This window comes from Saccopteryx leptura, chromosome 7 (genome assembly GCF_036850995.1).
Source record: "Saccopteryx leptura isolate mSacLep1 chromosome 7, mSacLep1_pri_phased_curated, whole genome shotgun sequence".
Taxonomy (NCBI): domain Eukaryota; kingdom Metazoa; phylum Chordata; class Mammalia; order Chiroptera; family Emballonuridae; genus Saccopteryx; species Saccopteryx leptura.
In genome coordinates, this window is record NC_089509.1 from 20,377,266 (window position 1) to 20,400,112 (window position 22,847).

At 38.3% G+C, this 22,847-nt stretch overlaps 1 protein-coding gene across 1 annotated transcript in view; it reads left to right on the forward strand.

The window, feature by feature from the left end:
- The window catches only part of THSD7B (thrombospondin type 1 domain containing 7B), an 891,282-nt gene that overhangs the window by 327,957 nt on the left and 540,478 nt on the right, over positions 1-22,847 (forward strand). Inside the window, exon 5 of the mRNA XM_066346150.1 lies at positions 19,453-19,608. Coding sequence (XP_066202247.1) covers positions 19,453-19,608 — 156 coding nt within the window. The remainder of the gene's footprint in view (positions 1-19,452; positions 19,609-22,847) is intronic.

The window sequence follows — 22,847 nt, forward strand, 5'->3', positions numbered from 1 at the left end:
AAATGCAAAGTCATTCAGTCATTTCTTACCATAAACTATTTAAAGGGCCCTTTCCCTTTTTGGGTTCCTTTTGCATTTTTACAAGCCCAATTTATTTCAAGCATTAGTTCTGACATTATCTTAATGCCATACTGAAGTCACTACTTTTTGCTGTTGGCTATTTCCTTCTTTCTAAATTTGTGCAATCTAAAATATGTGCTCGTTGAGAGATCCCTGTGGCACCCCTTGGAACTCCTCTTGGGGGTCCTGGCAATTTAGGGATCACAATTCCTTTTTGGGAAGCCTATACCTTAAATTTACACTCCTTAAGAGATTTAAGCCATGACTTTCCTATGAAATTTTTGGAACTAGCACGTCTGAACTAGTTCCTTTGTGACCTTTGGAACTAGCAAGGCTAGCTCAGCCCTCTGTGTCTCTCACAGACGCTCAAGAAACTTGAGGGGAAGTGTGGATGGGAAGACCAGAACCAGCTCCACTGGTCCCAGTCTCGATTCTTCTCCATCTTGGAGCAAGACTTAGTCTCTGACTGCAATGTGAAGATAGAGCTCCAATGAAACAATGATTTAACCAGAAATGATATTTTTCTGGAAGTTTAAAGTAGGAAAAAAACAAAAAGACAAATATTATATCCAACAACTTAACAACAGTCTTCAGTATGTCATTAGACTCACTGTTCTTTCTCAGTATCACCCACCTAATTTTTATTTGCTGCTGGCTTCTTTATCTGTTTTTTTTTCTTTAAACCCATGCCTTTCTTTTTTAAAAACAAAACAAACAAACAATCAAACAAAAAGCAGTGCATGGGATTTCTTTTCTACACATCCTTGCCAACACTTATTTGTTGATTTATTGATGAGCGCCATTCTGACAGGTGTGAGGTGATATCTCACTGTGGTTTTATTTTGCATTTCTGACAGTGAGCATCTTTTCATGTCTGTTGGTTATCTGTATGTCCTTTGGATTAGTGTTTATCTAGGTGCTTTGCCTATTTTATAATTAAATTGCTTGATTTTTTGGTGTTGAGATTTATAAGTTCTTTACACATTTTAGATATTAACACCTTCTCAGATATATTGGTGAATATATTCTCCCATTCAATGGATTGTCTTTTCATTTTGTTGATGGTTTCCTTTGCTGTGCAAAAATTTCTTCGTTCAATGTAGTCCCATTTGTTTTTTGGGTTTTTTTTTCTTCTGATTCTCTTGCCTGAGGTGATATATCAGAAAAAATATTGCTATAAGTCCAAGATTTGACTGCCCACATTTTTCTGGAATATTTGTGGTTTCAAGTCTAAAATTAAATCTTTAATCCATTTTGAATTTATTCTTGTGTATGGTGTAAGGAAGTTGTCTAGTGTAATTTTTTTTGCATGTATTTGTCCAATGTTCCTGATTCCATTTATTGAATAGATGATCTTTACTCCATTGTATGTTTTTGCCTCATTTGTCAAATGTTTTTTTTTTTGTTTTTTTTGTTTTTTGTATTTTTCTGAAGCTGGAAATGGGGAGAAACAGACAGACTCCCGCATGCACCCGACCGGGATCCACCCGGCACGCCCACCAGGGGGCGACGCTCTGCCCACCAGGGGGCGATGCTCTGCCCCTCCGAGGTGTCGCTCTGCAGTGACCAGAGCCACTCTAGCGCCTGGGGCAGAGGCCAAGGAGCCATCCCCAGCGCCCCGGCCATCTTTGCTCCAATGGAGCCTCGGCTGCGGGAGGGGAAGAGAGAGACAGAGAGGAAGGAGAGGGGGAGGGGTGGAGAGGCAGATGGGCGCCTCTCCTGTGTGCCCTGGCCGGGAATCAAACCTGGGACCTCTGCACCCCAGGCCAACGCTCTACCACTGGGCCAACCGGCCAGGGCCTGTCAAATATTAATTGACTAGAAAGCCATAGGTTTGTTTCTGGGCTCTTTAGTCTGTTCTATTGATCTATATGTCTTTTTTATTTTTATATTTTAATTTTTATTGAGTTTATTGGGATAATATAGGTTAATAAAATTATACAGGTTTTAGGTTTACAATTCAATAATATATCATCTATATGTGTTCATCACCCCAAGTCAAGTTTCTCTGTATCACCATCTATTCCTCCTCTACCCTCCTTCATTTCTCCCCACCCAATTTCCCTCCAGCAATCCCCACACTGTTGTCTATATTTTCTTTGCTTAATCCTTTCACCTTTTATTTTATGCCAAGACCATGCTATTTTTGTTATTATTGGCTTGTAATATGGTTTTATATCAGGTCATGTGTGATTTCTCCAACTTTGTTTGTCTTTCTCAAGATCACTGTTGCTATTTGGGGGTCTTTTGTGGTTCCATATAAATATTTCAAATATTTGTTCTAGTTCTGTGAAATAAGTATTTGACATCTTGATAGAAATTATGTTGAATCTTTAGAGTAAACTGTTTGTGGGAATGTGGATTTGGTGCAGCCACTGTGGAAAGCAGTATGTAATTATCTCAAAAAATTAAAAATAAAACTGCCTCATAATCCAGCATTCCAGTGCTGAGCAAATTATATTTCAGAATATATTGAAAGAAACTAGAAACAGTTGTTTGAAAAGATATGTGCACCATTATGTTCATTGCAGTGTTATTTACAATAGCCAAGATTTGGAAGCAGCCCAAGTGCCCATCAATAGATGGATAAAAAATTGGTGGTGTGTTTACATATTGGAATACTACTCAGATGTAAAAAAGAAGGAAATCTTACCTTTTGTGATAGCTTGGATGGACCTGGAGAGCATTATGCTAAGTGAAATAAGCCAGTCAGAGAGAGAGAGAGAAGTATCACATGATTTCACTTATGTGTGGACCATAAAGAATAAATTAACAAAAATAGAAACAGACACATAGACATGGAGAATAAACTGATAGCTGTAGAGGGGTTGGGAATTGTGGGGCTGGGTGAGAAAGGTAAAGGGATTAAGCAAAGAAAAAAAAGTCCTCGAGACAGACAACAGTATGGTGATTAGAAGAGGGTGAAGAGGGATAAATGGTGACGGAAGGAGACTTGACTGGGCGGTGAACACACAGTACAGTAGCCAGATGATGTGTTATAGAATTGTACACCTGAAACCTATTTAATCTTATTAATCAATGTGACCCAAATAAATTCAATTAAGCAATAAATTGTGGAAAATAAAAAAAAACATTTAATTCTTTTGATATTAACTATATTACATTTAGCAAATCAAGTCTGAGGGTTAAAAATAGTGTCAACATATTGCCACTAAATGGGACGATAGGGAGAGACTCTCAGTTAATCCCACCCAGAGTGCTTTCTGCCGCGCTCTCCTGTCCGCACTGCCGAAGACAGCTTCTCATTTGGCAGACCCTGTCTGGCACGGCAGCTCCTTTCCCTGGCTCCTTTGTCATCTCAGCTATGAACGTACTGTCAGTCAGATTTTACAGGTGCTCTGCTTTTATTTGAATGAAATTTTTATGAAGTATTTGCATAGCTAAAATTCTCATTTTACCTTAACATACCTTTACAATTTTTAACTGCGGAATTACTTACATATAATAGAATGTTCAGATGATAAGTGTATGTTTTGATAAAGGGCATATCTAGACACATGCATTCTCATTGCTCCAGAAAGTTTCCTTTTGACACTTCTCATTCTATTCCAGCCCCAACCTCCACCAGAATGAACCATTCATCTAATTTTTGTGAGTTTTGGTTAGATTGTTCTGTTCTAGGATTTTATATAAATGGAGGCAGATATTGATAGTATGTACTTTTTTGTGTTGTCTTTCACTCAGCAAAACATGTTTGACCTGCATCCATGTTATTATTTATTTTATTTTTTTACAGAGACAGAGAGAGGGACAGATAGGGACAGACAGACAGGAAAGGAGAGAGATGAGAAGCATCAATTCTTTGTTGTGGCAACTTAGTTGTTCAATGATTGCTTTCTCATATGTGCCTTGACTGGGGGGCTACAACAGAGCTAGTGACCCCTTGCTCAATCCAGCAACCTTGGGCTCAAGCCAGCAACCTTTGGACTCAAACCAGCGACCACGGGGTAATGTCTATGATCTCATGCTCAAACCAGTGACACGCGCGCTCAAACTGGTGAGCCTGCAGTTAAGCCAGATGAGTCTGCACTCAACCCGGCGACCTCGGGGTTTCAAACCTGGGTTTTCCACATCCCAGTCCAATGCTTTATCCACTGCACCACCACCTGGTCAGGTCATGTTATCCTTTTATTGCAGAGTAATATTCTACTTTGTGAATATAGCATGATTTATCCATTTGCCTATTAATTGACATCAGGGTTGTTTTTCACTACTATTTGTAAAGCTTATACAAGGCTTTTGTGAACAAATGCTTTCATTTCTCTTGCGTAAATACCTAAAGGTGGAATTCTGTATAGTGGGTGGATATCGTTTTATTTTTTAAATTCTCTATTTTCCCCCCCCCCAAATATCCAGCATGTATGTAACTATTAGGTTCTGGTTGCTTTATATTGTTACCAGCATTCAGTGTTTTTTATCTCTTTCACTCTTGACTGTTTTGCTAGGTGTATTATGGTATCTCATTGTGGTTTTAATTTGCATTTCCCTGGTGACTAATGATGCCAAATCTTTTTTATGTGCTCATTGTATATCTCTTTTGTAAATTGGTATCTTTCACCCACTGGGGAAGGGTTTTGATAGGTGTTCAGTCTAGAATAATAATGTCTATGTTATGCAGCAGGTGGTCTGGGCTTTTCTCCCCAAAGGTTACTTCTCTTCCTCCACCATTTCTTGTGACTCCCTTGAGCTACCCACCATAGGTTTAGATTCAGTGATTTCCAAGCAAGTGACCATAGATATGACATTTAATGTGAAAGTATATGCAAATCCAGTATGTTCTGAAAGTTTTAAAAATTTGAAACTATTTTCCTACCTCCTTTTAATATCAAATTGAGGGTTTTTTTTAAGGTTTTATTATGTGCTATTATACCCTAGTTGAATGCTTAGCCCAGAAAGTAATGGTGTTATTTACAATATCTTATTTAACTCTTTCTATAATATTTCTAGTTTATTCCATATAGTGGTATTATTGTATTATTTTAGACTGTTACCAAGTATTTACTACTGTGTATTACTGAGCATCTCTTCCACTGTTGTTTTTATCTGTGTTATCATTCAACATTCTATCCTTCATTTATTCCATTTTGCAGTTTTATATTGGTCTTTTGTTCCTTTCCATTCCTTTTCAGCTTGAAGAACACCCTGTAATTATTCATTAGTGTTGACTGCTGTGTTAATATGCAGTTCCTACTGTAGTGACATGTTGCTGCTGACTGAGGGTCAGTAGGGTATGTGCACAGAATTATTTTCAAGTAATGTTAACTAGATTACACTTAGTCATGCCATTCTCCTAACAAAACATCTGAGAAATTCTTCGGATGATCATTTTTAGCTTGAAAAGGCTAAATAATGAGGGGATCTGCTATTCAGGATCTAAAGGAACACATTTATGAGGCAATTTGGATATAATGTAGAGCCTGGAATACAGGTGTGAGTCCACTCACTGACCAGTGCTGCAGAGGGACCATCCAGTAGGCCAGGGGTTGGCCCTGTCACAGCAGGCAACTGCTATAAGGGGGTTAAGGAACAGGAAAAAGAGGAGAGTTTTTGCTCTACTTATTTGTCGTCATTTGAATGCTAGTTATGGGATCCTAAATGCTCCACTCCAAGGCTTTGAATTGTTTGCGAGTCAATGGGCCACAATTTTGGGTGTTTAATATAACAGGAATTAAAGATTCTATCAAATTGCATTTTGATTGATGAAAATATTGCATTTACTTTCATGATTTATTTTGAGATGCTCTAGGAAGCCCTACATAATAGAAATATTCTTGCTAAAATTCTGCTATTAATGTTTTGGTCCCTTGGCTTAGGAACTGTGTTTAAATAAAAGTGTCCTGAGTGATCAGAGAACACATTCTGTCAAATAATATATAACATTATATGTCAAGGACACTCTCATCCAAACTACTTTAAAGAGATAACATGCCATTTTTTTTTTACTATTTCTGAGCAGTTTTTATTTATAAAAGAAATATATTATTGTAAAAATTTATATAAATGATTTTTAGTGCAAAAAGTTAAGAATTTCCCTCAAGCCTGCCTTAGTAATATTGGGGATAGTTATAGGACATGAATTGGTATCAACACTTCCCGGTCTAATTTTGTATATATACAACAAACATACAAACACAGGTCTACCTAAATATACATTGAGATGTATATTTTTCCCTTAAGAAAAATCATACCAGCCATAATTATGTGCAACTTGTTTTCTGTCACTTGATTTTTCTGTAAGTAAATATAGATAGATCTCTCATTATAATATTTCATAATATCCATGGTTTAGATGATCTTAATTAATATAACCATTTCCCATTAAAAGGTCATTTGGGCTTTTCTTTCTTCTTTTTTCTTATAACAAATATGCAAGGAGAACACACAGCTATCCTTCAGTGTTGTGGAGGACATCCAGTTGTAACCCTAGTTTTGTTCAAATGTCAATTGTGACTATTTTAAAAGATTCCAAGAAGTGGAATTGTTGGATTTGTGCATTTCAGATTTGATAGATACTGTCAAAACTTCTTCCAAAAGTGCTGTGCATTTTAAATTTCATAACAGTGTTCAAGTGTCCAAGCTTGCCTGTTCCTATATTCTTGCCAGTATTAAATATTTAATTTGTTTTTATTATTATAATTTTTGCCAACTGGATGAGAAAGTGTAGTCTTTCTATTTAAAGTGCCCCCCTAATCATTAGTGAGAATTTATTCATCCAAGAAATATTTACTGGGCATCTTCCTTATGCTGTGAACTGTTTTTAGACACTCACAATATGAGCTTAAAGAAAGCAAAGTCTTTCCCATGATATTTACATTCTGATGGGAAAAGAGAGAAATATAGATAATTTGACCAAAAGTATATATGTATATTAGAGGATAAGAGGCCCTATGAACAAAAATAAAGCAGGCTAAGGAAAAAGACAATGAAGACATAGGTGGGATTATGTATTGCTTTAAATATAGTAGGAACATCAGGAAACATTCTTTCTCAAGAGGTGATTTTTGAACAAGAAACTGAAGTAAAGGCAGAGGGTGAGACTGTCACTCTCTGAGAAAGGGGTGTTCCAGGCAGAGGAAAAAGTGTGAAGTCCTGGAGCAGCAGTGTGCTTGGGCTGTTCCCTGATCAAACAGGATCTCACCTGGAAGAGAGTGAAGGAGGGCAGGCAGGGGAAGCTGGCCTGGAGCAGCGCCAGACCAAGCACAGGCGGGCTGGCCAAAGCGAGCCTTCCGGCTTCCGTCCGGTGAGATGAGATGCCTGCTTTCTCTTGAACGTGATCACAGCCCCGTGGCAGAGCCAAGCAAATGGTAAGCCTGCCTGCATCAGGCAATATAGATGTGTTGTCTATAGAGAATGTATAGGCTGTGATAAGACTAATCAGAAAAATACAGAGACCAGATTAGTAGTTGCCAGGTTAGTCAGTGATGGAAGGGGGTGAGTGTGGCTACGAAGGGCTAGCACAGCAGAGCCTGTACTGATGTTAGGGTTCTGTATCTTGATTGTGTTTCTGGGCACACAATTCTATACAGATGAAAAAATTTCATAGAACTACACACACACACACACACACACACACACACACACACACACACACACGAATGCAGGTAAAGCTGATGAAATCTGAATAAGATCTGTAGATCTCACCAATGTCCATTTCCTGGTTTTAATACTGAATTCTAGTGTGCAAGAAATTACCATGGAGGACAATTGTAGAAAAGTACACAACAGCCGCACATTTTGGAAGTAGCTTCCTGTGACTCTATAATTACTTCAAAATAAAAAGTAAAAAAGGTATCATCAAGAACTTGCTGTTCTTAGCAAGATCATTGATAATTCTCCACCTGGGTGGGTTGCTGCACTGCACTTGGTACCCACTGTTACAGACTTAGGTTTCATGCTGTTTATTGTCATTCTTGCCTGCTAAGCCCTTGGGCAGTGGATACATTGAATTCAGGTTTTATTATGGATCAAGACATAGATAATTTGTTTAAACTATTACCAAAAACTTCCTACATATAGTCTTCCTTTCATATGTTCCTTACAAATGAAACTTCATATAATTGGCCAGTAATATTTTTAACTTGAGAAAGAAATGTTACAATATGTATTAGGTAACAATATAAAGTAAGCATGAGTGATACTTTGAAATTAAAAACAATAGTTAAAACTTTGTGTATTATACTGTCTTATAAATTCTTTTTTTTTTTTAACAGGGACAGAGAGAGAGTCAGAGAGAGAGGGATAGATAGGGACGGACAGACAGGAACGGAGAGAGATGAGAAGCATCAATCATCAGTTTTTCATTGCGACACCTTAGTTGTTCATTGATTGCTTTCTCATAAGTGCCTTGACCGTGGGCCTTCAGCAGACTGAGTAACCCCTTGCTCGAGCCAGTGACCTTGGGTCCAAGCTGATGAGCTTTTTTGCTCAAGCCAGATGAGCCTGCGCTCAAACTGGCGACCTCGGGGTCTCAAACCTCAGTCTTCCGCATCCCAGTCTGACGCTCTATCCACTGCACCACCGCCTGGTCAGGCATGTCTTATAAATTCTTACAGTTCTTATTTGGTATTCTTAAATTATCCAAGCAATAATAACATATAAATAATGTTTTTATTTTCTCATTTAAAATTTATAATTTTATGGCATTCAGAATTTTACTGCATTGGTTAGAAAATCTAGTACAATGGTAGATCATAACTTGTTAGCAGATATTCCTGCCTTACTTCTCACCTAATATTTAAAAATTTTCACTTCTAAATGATTTGGTTGTGATTTATATCAGATGATATTTATTAAGTAAGGAAGCTTGTTTATTTGTTTTATAAATTGAAATTGTTTTATTATTGATAATTGTAGAAGTTATAGATAAATTATATTTATATATTATATATTTTATATCATTATATATAAACATGTATGTATATATGTATATATGTATATATGTATATATATGTATATATATACATACACACTTACTGAAATGAGATTTTTAGTTTTTTAATTCATAGAATAAGTTATATAAATAGTTATCTCAATGTGGAACCATTTTTGCTTTCTTAGGGCAAAACATCTTGCTGTTTTACATTTTCAATCTTTGAATGTTTTAACATGGTGCTAGGTTAAATTTCCAGTACCACAGACATATTAGAAACAGGAATATTCTCGAATGATTACCATTTGGATTTGTGCACATTCCTGTTATAATACAATTTTATTTTATAAGTTTTTTTATAGACTTGCTAATCAGACGCTGATTTTCTCCTGGAAATACTTATGTCATGTACAGTGGATACTAGGCACATGGAAACCTAACTGATACTTGTTTTATAATAGTCCCTTATTTTTATGTTTGAACCTAATTCCTCTAATCAAATTATAAGGTTGCCAAGACATGAAATTCTGTGATTGCTCGTCTGGGAATCTATAGCAGTGCCTAAGAAGAAGGCTGAGAGCTAATGCTCTGCTTTGTCTCCTGAAGCAGTCAGTTGGGTGGGGCAGGAAGAGATTTAGTAGTTCCATTATACTGCAATTTCAGCTCAGTTAGCATATTTCATCTGGCAGAGATTTGTGTTAAGTAGGTACTTTCTGCTTCCAGGATATTTCATTTTGTGAGGAATATATTCTTTCCTTTTAAAATTGCACTGCTTATTGCTAAGAGGTCAACAAAGGGAAGTGGCTTAATATGGACTGTGTCACATGCTTCTATTTAAAACTTTGGACTTGGGAATGAATCACTAACAAATAAATTTAACATCCTGACCTTTAATGCATGCTTCTATTAACCTGGCTCTTAGTTCTACGAGCCATTTTTCATTCTGGGTCTCATTTATTTCTAATAAACTATACTGGCTAATCTCAGACCTTAAGAATCTGTTACCAATTAGTTCTTCCATCTGCTATGTTTTATTGGTTTGGGTCATATTTCTTTTCTTGATCAGCCACCCAAAAATTTCTTCTCCTTTTGAAAATAAATATCTCTTAGTTTTAAAAAACCCATCTCTGATGAAGTCCTTATTTTTTCAAAGTTTTCAATTATAAAACAACTCATCATAATTTATGACCTTAAGGCTGCCTTTGATTCCAGGGGCACCTTTAAGCCAGCCTGACTCTGCAGGCACTTCGTTTCCTTAAGACCAAACGTGAGCAGGGCTATCAGCAGCATAACTGCATCATTGTGTGAATTAGAAAAGGCCCCCCTTCAAGGAGGTGTATTAGAAATAGCTATCCTTTTGAGCATAAACCAAAGGGTGGGGTTTGGCCAGAGGAACCTGGCTGGAGTTCAGCCCTACTTCCCCGTTGGCAAGGTGACTTTTTTGTAGGCTCAACTTACGCAACCCTATGTACCACCTGTATATCAGCATTTTCAGTTATCCTCATAATCTTCCAGATGTTCATCAAATATTTGCTACCTAACTCACTTTCTGTTTAATACCTGGGTTAAAGTTGAAACTCATATAAACATATTAATTTTTTATGTATTTATCTAAAATTTGTTAAATGCTGACTTGTCAGTCCCAGACACTCTTGAATTATAGTGCTGAGCAGGACAGACAGAGGGCCGATTCCTGGGCAATTTGTATTGCAGAGAGGATTTTACTTAATTTATGTTATTATTTGAATACTTACCAGCCTTTCAACTTAAGTAAAATATTTCTTTAAAGCCCTGGCCGGTTGGCTCAGCGGTAGAACATCGGCCTAGCGTGCGGAGGACCCGGGTTCGATTCCCGGCCAGGGCACATAGGAGAAGCGCCCATTTGCTTCTCCACCCCTCCGCCGCGCTTTCCTCTCTGTCTCTCTCTTCCCCTCCCGCAGCCAAGGCTCCATTGGAGCAAAGATGGCCCGGGCGCTGGGCATGGCTCTGTGGCCTCTGCCTCAGGCGCTAGAGTGGCTCTGGTCGCAATATGGTGACGCCCAGGATGGGCATAGCATCGCCCCCTGGGGGGCGGAGCACCGCCCCTGGTGGGCGTGCTGGGTGGATCCCGGTCGGGCGCATGCGGGAGTCTGTCTGACTGTTTCTCCCTGTTTTCAGCTTCAGAAAAATGAAAAAAAAAAAAAAATTCTTTAAAATTGCTTATTGGAAAAGAGAATCCTGAATTTCTTTTTTTTTTTTTGGCAGTAGATACTTCACTTGCTAAAAACATGGTAATATTGACTCTCAGATATAAATATGTAAATAATTCAGTCCTAACAATAGGGTTTTTGCAACCTTATGGGAAGGAGAAGTAATGCCCATTTCCTGGAGGAGAATATTGTCATCAGTATAATAAAATTATGCCCTCAATAAAGGTGATGTATAGGTGTGATTAGGGTATGATAAGATTAATCAAGAGTATTTTAGCTTGGCCAGGCAGTGGTGCAGTGGATAGAGCATCGGACTGGGATGTGGAGGACCCAGGTTTGAGACCCCAAGGTCGCCAGCTTGAGCACGGGCTCATCTGGTTTGAGCAAAAGTTCACCAGCTTGGACCCAAGGTCGCTGGCTCAAGCAAGGGTTTACTCGGTCTGCTGTAGCCCCACGGTCAAGGCACATATGAGAAAGCAATCAATGAACAACTAAGGCAGGGGTCTCTAAACTTTTTATACAGGGGGCCAGTTCACTGTCCCTCAGACTGTTGGAGGGCTGGACTATAAAAAAAACTATGAACAAAACCCTATGCACACTGCATATATCTTATTTTAAAGTAAAAAAAACAAAACAGGAACAAATACAATATTTAAAATAAAGAACAAGTAAATTTAAATCAACAAACTGACTAGTATTTCAATGGGAACTATGCTCCTCTCACTGACCACCAATGAAAGAGATGCCCCTTCTGGAAGTGCGGCGGGGGGCCGGATAAATGGCCTCAGGGAGCCGCATGTGGCCCACAGGCCGTAGTTTAGGGACCCCTGAACTAAGGTGTTGCAACAAAAAACTAATGATTGATGTTTCTCATCTTTCTCTGTTCCTGTCTGTCTATCCCTCTCTCTGACTCTCTCTCTCTGTCTCTGTAAATATATATATATTTTAAACCTATTTTTTTTCTATTTTATCTCACTTGAAAAAAGTTTTGGAAGTGTACTCAATGTTTACTTGTTTATTTTCCTGGTACAGTATTACTATTACAGCACATTTTTCTGTCATAACTTACTGTAGGCCCTGACTGGTGGCTCAGTGGATAGAGTATCAGCCCAGGCATATGGATTTCCTGGGTTTGATTTCCGGTCAGGGCACACATGGGAAGCAACCATCAACTTCTCTTTCTCTTTCTCTCCCCCTTCTCGCTCTTCCCCTTCTGCAGCCAGTGGCTTGATTGGTTTGAACATGGCCCCAGGCACTGAGGATGGCTTAGTTGGTTCCAGCAGTCAGCCTCAGGTGCTAAAAATAGCTCAGTATCTGAGCATCAGTTATGGATGGGGTTGCCAGGTGGATGCAGATCAGGGCGCATGTAGGAGTTTGACTCACTATCTCCCCTCCTCTTACTAACTAACTAACTAACTAAATAAATAAATAAATAAATAAAATATATTATAAATGCAACACCTTAGATATAGTATAGTATTGAAGTGCATCAGCTTCTATGAGCCCTGGTTCCATGTTTATCACATATTAGCTTTGTTGTTTTAGGCAAGTAATCTATCCTCATTTATTTTATTTATAAAATGGAAACAATAATTGTAATTACCTTGAAGTGATTGTAATGAATAAATGAGGAATTGTATTTAAATGTTTAGCACAGTGCCTAGAATCAAGTGGGCTGTCAATAGGTATTAGCTATTATTACAATCATTAATCAATGGAATAAGCACTTGCAGTCATTCTCTCATTTAGCTCTTGTAATTGTTTGTATGGGAAAGTAAATCCATGCTTCAGGTTAGTCAGAGTATGAAGAGGGCTCTTGAACTAAACCCCTTTTAGTAGTTGCCTGTCTCTGACTGCATATCCTGTTGTTGACTTCTCTGGAGATAACTCCCTCTTACTCTTCTCTCTGCCTTTTCACTTTTTCTCTTTGCCTTACCACTTCCCCATCTTTCATTTATCTCCTTTCCATTCTCTCTCATCACTGATGATATTTTTATCTTTATAACGTAGAAAAAATGCCATTTAGGTCAACTCTTGTTTTTTCCAGCCTTCCCAGACCCCCGTACTAGCTTTTAGCAAGACATCTGACAAGAAATTCTCAAAATTGGAACAGAGGACAGAATATCTGATGACAGAAATACCATATATAAATTTAAGGTTGAAAATTGCTATATTTGTCCCTGAATTGTATAATTGTTGAATTTGATTCTGATTACTTCCTAAAATTGTATGCATACTTTATTTATTTTGTCTTAGTTTTATTGTGAATATTGTTTTTCATCTTTGTCTTTAGTGCTGTTACTCTGTAGCACTGAGAAAATCACTAGTTGATAGACCTTTTCTAATTGGCTATGCAAAATGAATGAAATTCAGAAAATTTTTTAACCTGTGGCCAAATTTCACATAATTATTTCTAGTTGCAAGAATTATTTTTAGATATTAAATTCACTGTACATACCCGCCCATTTTCCTGCCAAATTGTATTGTGCGGTACTTTGCCAAGAGAGTTACAATATGGCTAAAATTAAGCTTTATTAGGTATAATAGGATGAGATGTGATTTGATTCTTTATGCTGCCTATAAGTGCTGGAAGACAGATTTGTTTTTATTCTATCCACTGAGTTAAAAGAATGATACATTATTTTCAAATCCCAGTGGCAAAAGGCAATTGGAATAATAATACATGAAGCTTCCTGAAGGAAAATAACCTTCTGGTTGGAATTGTGATATTATTTATCTTTCCCCTTCAACCACTTGACTTTTTCAGTCTGTAGAAGAAGCCTATTTATGTTAGCAGGGAGGTAGATTGAATTTCTGCCAAATCAGTATACTCAGTAAATGAATATGTCAGAGGCAATATTGTTTCTCAAAAATCATTTAGAAAGCAGAATTTTTACATAAGTAAGCTCTTTCATTAGTTTTGAATTAAATTTTAGCAATTGCTGTTTCCATTATGACTATTTCTTGGAGAAATCCTGCAGAATGTGGGGCCGTGAGCTTTGAGTGGGAATTCCCTTTGACATTTATAGTGCCTGCATTTGATTTGGGAAATTGGAAGCAAGTTAACATCTTTGTCTAACTTCTTTGTGCAGGTTGATGTCGTTCTGGAAATCAAGTTATATGAAATCAACTAAAGATGAGATGTGATGTTTGTAGGAGTACTTAGTACCCCTGATAGAATGCAGGCAAATAAGCCAGCTTTTAAGAGTTCAAGAAGTAGCATCACCTATATTTTCTTTTCATCTTTTTGAAAATAGTAGGAAAAAAGCACTGTCTTGTGACTATTTCCTTGCTCATCTTCAGGATGATTCTTTCTTTCCAGAGGAAAAAGTGAACTCCATTACACTGTAGCAGAATTACCTCAAATACTTTATGAATTTTGAAAGTTTTTCTTTCAATAACAGATATATTAAAAAAATAAGAAATGCCATTAACTCCTATGATAACTTTTTACTTTAAGCAAATATAGCTCATTTTTAAACAAACTAGAAAGAGATGCCAGGTTATTAATTATAATTAATTAGGTATTATTATACAGTTTTAATTTAATTTATTTTTGAGCAGTTAAAAGGCATTGAATTTTAGATCTTACAAAATGGCCATCAGTAGGGGTGGGAGTAATATATTCTTATTGAATCTTTGCCAACTTATTGCTGTATTAATTCATATTAGTTTGAATTAGAGCTGATTTAGTTTCAAAGAATAAAATGTGAAAGAACTCATTTTTCTTTACAATGGCAGTCACATGTTAATGATCACAACAGGCATTTTTCTTCTTAATTACAATTCATTTTGATTGAATTAGTATGCTCATATGAAATTACCTTGTGATTAAGGAAAATCACGAACCATGTACATTTCTAGAATTAAGAATAATTTTTCTAAGCATTCAGCATATCATCTACCAAGTATATTTTCCCCATTGTTAATTATTATGCTCTTCATGGAGTTATTCATTTTTTAAGGCGACTTTGCACTCATTAGTAGTGGACTTTCACAGTTCTTGTAAGGCAGGTCAATTTAATAATTTTTTATTGAAGATAAAAAATTTCAGGCTAGGTAACAAACTACTTAAAATATTAATGACTATTGCATATGTACAATTGCTTATAATATTGTAATATATTCCCTAGCATTTAGAAAGCAACCGCTATGAAATGATGTTAATGTATCCTAGTTATAGGTTATTTTGGCTCTCTAACACCGTGTGACTACAGGAGGCCTTCAGAGGGGCTACTGTTGCTGCCTACAAAGGCTGAGTAACTTGTAAGAATTTGGGTAATTGCTTACCTAGTCTAGCAGTTAGCTAACTAGGAACTGCAGAAGGCCTCAAGCTAATATGATCTACTATAGGCAGCTGGAAAAAGTGGGACAAGGGACAAGCACAGCCCTGCACTGTTAGGCACACTGATTTAGAGCAAAAATTCATTGCATTAAAGAAGACAGAGTTAGTAAATAGAAGTAAAGTCATTTCAGTCCATAGATCCAGCGAAGGGGGTGCAGGAAAGTAGAAAAGCAGCAATTTTTCCAACAGACATTATGGCCAGGGTTTGGCCAAGAAGAAATTGTGCTTCATTAAAGTAGAATGCACAGACCATCCAATTTCAGGTGGCCCAGGGCATGGTTCCCACCCCAGCTACCCCAAAATAATTTTATTACTACAGGAATAAATATCAGTAAAACACGTAAATAGTCATTTCAGGTGGAGCAAATTTCAGTCTCACTACCTGCTGCTTAGTGGAGAAAGTCTGGGAAGCGGCGTTTCAAAGTACCAGTGAAGCAGGAGAGGGGTTTGGGGTTGGTTTAAAGGTTAAATGGAAGGTGCAGCCTTCTGCATAGAAACCTTAGATCTGTTTTGGCACTGGCTGCCTCCTGCTCTGGTCATTGTGATTCACAACCAAATATCCTTGGTGTAAATGACCTCATATACCCTGTCTGCTGTCTTCATTCCAAGGGAGGAAAATTAAGAGGGCCAGGTGGAGGTGAATCAACCACCTGGGGCAAGACTGGGGGCTTGTTCCTCTCTGGTTTTGCTGAGTGAACTCAGGAAAAATACCTACTGTCTTTGGAGTTTAGTTTTTTATAAAATTGATGAATTAAACTAAATTAATTAGCTCAAAAGCTCCCTTCGAGCTCTGTCAGTAGGCGTGGAAATACCCCGTGTTCACCGTTCTCAGGAAGATGACTACCTAAGTGGTTCAAAGCTGGTAAGTGCTTTGTGACTTACTCATGATTTATTTGTAGAGCAAATGTAGCCCAGGGGGTCTCAGAAAGAGATAGGTTGACCAAGCACATTGATTCAATGCCTAAATGAAGCATCTTATACATGTCGCCTGGGACTGGAAGAATTTATTGATAGGGATAAAGATCTGTCTGTCGCAGCAGCAGGTACCGAAGAGGCATAAGGGCTCTGACAAATGGCCGCAATTCTACCCTCAGGCCTCCAGCTCTGTCACTTAGTAGTCTCCAGGGAAGTCCCTCTCAGTTCTTCTCTGTCTCACCACGGTCCTCTCGCCCATTTTCAAATCTCAGTAGTACCATTAACCCTAATATCCAATAGTCAATTGATTGACGTTAAGTATTTATCAAAGGGGACTACTGGGGATCTAACCCCATACCTTCCAATAATCCTCAGCCACCCTCTAAAAATAAGCCATCTAAGCATAATATCTGTAAAACCAAACACAGCTTTAGGCCAAGTTCCCCCATCTCTTCCCAATTGCACTGCCGACCTGGAGCATTACCAACACAGACAATCTAGAGAATGAATGCAGGCCTATTGTGTGCTTGGTCATTCACTGGTGGACTAACTAGTTTCAACTCAAGCACAGAGGTTATAGCAGTAAGTGTCTTATGGGTCTTGTTGCTGAGCTGTTTGGGATATTTTCACTGCATTGATCATCAAACACAAGGTCTGTCTGACTGGTGTTTCAGGGAGACAGCCAAGGCAAAGGAAAGAGAAGCAGCCGTAACTGATTTCCAGTCTGGTTGTTGGACGCATGGACTCGTGATTGTTTTCAGCGCATACTGGCATGTGAGCTCCAGGAGGGCAAGAGCCTTGTCTGTTTCACTCACTTCTGGCTACAGCACCTAACAGGCACTTAGCAATGTAGGCTGACTGGCTGATAAAGAGGCCACTTAGTGCAGTGGTTAAGAGACAGACCCCTGTATCCAATTCCCAGCTCCACTGCTCACTAACTGGAAATGTGGGAAAGAGTAAATATTTCTGTGTTGCAATCTTCTCATTTTTAAACTAGGAAAAATAATAATTATATCTCAAAGGGAAGTTACGCAGGTTCAATGATTTGATATGTATCAGTGGGTCTGGCATGCACTATGTGTTTATTAAGTAATTAAATGAATCGGTTTACATGCCCCAGTTTCTTTTCCATCATTGTCAAGGTTTTGTGTTTGAAACTAAAGTTTGAGTTTGTGGGAACACATTCTAAGATACAAGGGACTGGACGGAAATGTTATTTCTGCTTTAAGACTTTTGTCTCTGCAGCCTTCCATTTATGTGAAGCTCTGAAGCATTGCTTTCCATCAGTTTGTTTAATATGCTTCTAGACTTCCCCTTCTTGACTTAACGCTCCCTGAAAGCGGATGCCACTCAAGAGAGCCTGACTGAGGGAGGGTGCTCAGTGGCTTTGGCATGAATGCGTAATTTACTCAGTGCCTGTCTGTCTTGTGTGTCTTCTCTTGCTCATTGCTAGGAAAGAAATCACATACCCCTCCCTCCCTCTTGCAGGTTCGTCTTTTCCCACAATCCATCAGCGGCGTGTGTTCCTCCCCAGTCCTGGCCACGCCAGCCTCCCCTCCCACGGTTACCATCACCAGTGTTATCTGTCTTCACCCTCCCTATTGCGTCCCCCATACCTGTTCTCTCTCCTTCCCTCTCTCTTCAAGGGCTTGCCACCTTTGATATTTACATATGCAATCTTTCTTTTCCTCTGCATTTTTTTTTAGGTCAAGTCAAATCCTTTTGCTAAACTGTAAAATAATTAATTATTATTATTTTCCTTTGAAATGTTTTATTTTTCTCATTCACCCTCCTAATCACCTCAGGCTGCTCTGTTATTCACTAGAAACCCTTTTTCCCTCATGGGTTACAACTTCTTCATGACAGTATTTTTTCAATTTTTTTTTTTTTTTTTTTTGCTATTGTTTTGGATTATGTTCAAAGTTCTGCTGCCTAGAGCAGTGATTTATTGCCATCTCCATCCAATTTAACTCACATCTCACGTAAAGTGTGAGGAGGCAGACTGGATGGCATGATTCACCAGTGGTCCTCTCACACTGGTCTCTGCCTTTGAACCAATTCTAATCTGCTTCACGGGGTGGAAATAGCACAGGAAATATTTAGATAGTCGTACAAGCCAGTCGATAAGATAAAACCTTCTGAATGTAAGTAATTTTGCTCACACAGTCTAAATTGCTCCAGACCTTAGCGTGAGGCTATTCTGTGCAAATGCAGTTATGCATTTGGTGTCTTTTAGATTGTCATTTTTTAGGTATCGGTATCCTAGCTACTTTAATGCTTTAAACTCCACAAGGATCGGGGTCTCATGCTCTCGTCGTCACCTGTGCATATTCCGGTGCCCTGAGTGAGTGCCCCTGCTGGCAGACGGGTGCTGTCTCCTGAAGCGACCCAGTTCTGGGTGTGCCCTGGGTGTGGGTGCACACCAGGACATGCTCAAAGGCCTCTCGTTTGGCAGTCCCTGTGGCTCTTAGACACTCCTTGTGCCTCTGGGAAGCCTTATTAATGAAACTGACATTCAGGGACTAATTCTTTAGTCACAGATCCTGATTATTCTTCCTATTTTAAGAACCATTTTTCCTCTGTGTCTTCACAAGCTCCACCCCCAGGGGAGCCACAGCCGCAGATTGGTTATGCTGAACACCCCACCGCAGGGGTTTAATTGTGATCTTTCACAGCAACCCAGGCATTTATTTAGTTGAGATGGACTCATCTTAATGCTTCACAAAGCCATTTAATATTTTTATTTTGAATCATAGGCCTAGATAATTTGTATGTATATTTTTAGTCCACTCTTGACTCCCAGGGATTACTCTGTGAAGCAGGAAACTCAAAAGCATGCCCTTTTTTGCTGCCTTTTTTTTTTCTTTTTCTCACTCCAGATGTTAATAATGTGCAGTAAGCAGTAAGTGTTAGAGAGTTTTATGTTTCGGTTCCATGTATCCTTTTAACCGTGGAGCTGATGTGGGCAAGGCAAGCACACAGATAGGAGCGGTTTTAGGGATGACCAAAGAATGTGATGTGGTCCATTACTTTTTTCTTTTTCTGCCCTTTAGTCTTTAGACCTGTGGAAAAGACACTCTGTGTGGGACCTGCCCCCGTGGCTTCTCAGCTCTGCAGCGTTCCTTGCTCTACAGACTGTATTGTGTCCTCCTGGTCTGCCTGGGGCCTGTGCGTCCATGAAAACTGCCACGACCCTCAGGGGAGAAAAGGTGAGTGGCTGGTTCATGCGTGCTTCTTTGCTTTCAGGGCGCACATGTTTATTCTGGCAGCAAAGTAGCCAATCAAACCTTCTTAAAACAATATTTGTTTGTAAAATTTAGATAACAGCTCAAGCCTGACAGCATTGAGTTATTCAGGAGGCCATTGGGGAAATTTTTATGGAACACAGTCTCTGACCTTGATTGACCTTCCAGTTGGGCTCAGAGCTAGTGAAGTGACTATTACTCAAAAAATGGTATAACCTACTGTTTTATATATATAATAATCTGAGAAAAGTAGGTATGATTGCTGTATACATGTCAGGAAACAATGGTTTTGCTGTCTGTTTTCAGATTTCTACATGCTGAATGTCATGTTATATTTTATATTTCTATGAGAGGCATATATTTATTTTCAGATGTCCTCTGCTTTAAAATAAAATCTTAAAACTTTATGTGTTTGTTTAATTTTTTAGATCTCTTTAATCTTGTTTTTGTTTTGTTTTGTTTACTGTTGAAATACACATCTTCATCTTCAAAAGTTCATTTCAGGTGACATTTTGACTTCTCTTTCATGGGCTCTTCAGTTTGCATTAATATTATGTTCCATTAAACGGCAGTGCTAAAACAAAATGTTCCCTTTATTAAGACAGATGTGATCCAAGGACATTCTAGAGGTTAGGTTGCACTTCCTAAGCGCTAATTCTAGTTATCACATGCAGAGAAAGAATACATGGACAAGCATTTAGTGTTCCAAAACTGGTACTCTCAGCTGAAATTTAGGTCCGTGTGAAAGCCGACCTTTTCTTCGTTCCTGCAATGCACAAATGCACATTATGTGTATACCCAGGTTCACACACCTGTCCCTGGGCTTTCCCTTCATACTTTCTCCTATTGTAAGGCAGAAGAAGAAGGTGTGTACTGAATCTAAGGCAAGAATTAATTAATTTTGTTATCTCTTTTCAAGTGGGAAGAGAGGAGATAGAGAGACAGACATGTCTCTCTCAAGGGCATGCCCCACAACTGGGATTCACCTGACAACCCCCACCTGGGGCCTATGCTCTGCCCATCTGGGGCCATGCTCACAATTGAGCTAATTTTAGTGCCTAAGACATAGGCTTCACAGAGCAATCCTGAGTGCCCAGGGCCAATGCACTCGGACCAGTCAAGCTGTGGCCCCAGGTAAGGGAGACAGAGGGGTGGGGGGAGAAGGAGGAAAGTGGAGAAGTAGATGGTTACTTCTTCTGGGTACCCTGACCAAGAATCAAACCTCGAACATCCACACAATAGGCCGATGCTCTACCACTGAGCCAACTGGCCAGGGACATAATTTTATTATCAAACACCAAAAATCTGGATGTCACTGGAACCTGGGGTAGGTGGTGGCTAGTGCTACTTCCTTATTTAACATGTAACCAGAATAGCCCCAAGCCTTGTTTGCTTATGGAAACAAATAATTTCTCATTAATACTAAGATTTACTCATAATCCCTGGTCTTGTGGTACACACATGTATGATTGGACTGTGTTAGTCTCTTATAATTGCATATGAGACTTCCCAGGGTGACTTACATGTCATTAGAACCGGCCATCTATGTTCTACCTGTCCCACTCTGTTATAAGGTCACTGTTTAGAAAATGACTTGAGGTTGGATTTAGGCCCCCCTGGCCACTGTGGCTGTGGCTGTCCATGCTGGTGCAACTTTGCTGCATTGAATGTCGCCTTCCTTTGTTTTGAAAGCTGTAGAGCCTACACCAGTCCAAGTGGGCTTTAACTTTTTTTGAGTCACTTTTGATTATAGGTAACAGAAACATGATTCAAAGTGACTTCAACAAAAGGAGGGAATTTATAGCATATATAAATAAAAAACAGGATGGCATATAGGGCTGCATCCAAAGGTATCATTGAGGGTATAGGTCTCAATCTTTCTCAGCCTTCTATTATTCTTTTCTTGACTTTAAAATCTTCTATCTCTTCATATTTTGTTCTACCTTTCTCTGTATTAAGTTTAGTTTAAGGCAGGCCCTCTTTATGGGGTAAAGGTCAGCCTTATTCTTTTTTAATTGCTAAGCTCTTATTGTGTGTCCTTCTTGTTGGTAGATTTAGTTAACATATCATATGCCTTTTAGTGATTGTTCATCTTACAAAGAAGAAGGTCTTACCAATAAATTGTCCTAACTATTAAAAACACTGGTTTGAAACATCTATTTCTTAGAATTGGTTAATAAAAACTCTAGTATTAGATGTTCTAAGCCACTTCAATGATAAATTAATCATTTCCTTTGCTTTTGAGGGCAACATAACCTTCAAATATTATTGTATCCAATGGACATTTGTTTAAATAACTAAAACTCCATTTATGCTTTCATTAGGGTAGATTGTGAAAGTCTTTCAATTTCGTTTAAACTTCAGACATAAAATAACATCAACATGGTCTACAAATTGTGTATTGGAGAATGAGGCTAAATATTTTGTTTCCTTGATTCTTAGGTTCATTTCTTTTTCATGTTTTACATTTCTAGATCAACTTGTGTCATGAAATTAATAAGTACATATTATGTGGATGTATCTTTTTCTCTAAAACATTGAAATAAAATCAACATAGCGCCTTATAAACAGTGACATATTATTTTTTTAATGATCAAATTTTTGGCTTTATTGAGATATAATTGACATATATCGCTATATAATTGTAAGGTATACAACATGATAATTTGATGTGCACATATATTACCAAATATTTACCACAGTAAAGTTAGTTAACATATATATCACCTCACATAGTTATCTTGTGTATGTATATGTGTGTATCTGTGATAGAACTTTTAAGATCTATTCTCTTTCTGTACCTGCCCCCATATTCATTACTCATTATAGCATTATTCACAGTAATCAAAACATGGAAACAACCTAAGTATCTGTTAACAGATGAATGGTTAAAGAAAATGTGATACATATCTGTAGTCAAACACACATGCATACAAGCACACACACACAAAGGAATGTTACTTAGCCATAAAAAGGAAATCCTGCCATTTATATTAACATGGACAAGCCTTGAGAGCAGTATGCAGTGAAAAGTCTGACAGAGAAAGATAGATTCTGTTTGATCTCACTTATATGAGTCTTAAAAAAAAAAAGGAAATACTGAATCATGGAAACTGAGAGAATGGTGGCTTCCAGGAGCTGGATGGGGGGTAATAGGGAGATGCTGGTCAAAGGATACATATACACTTCCACTTATAAGATGA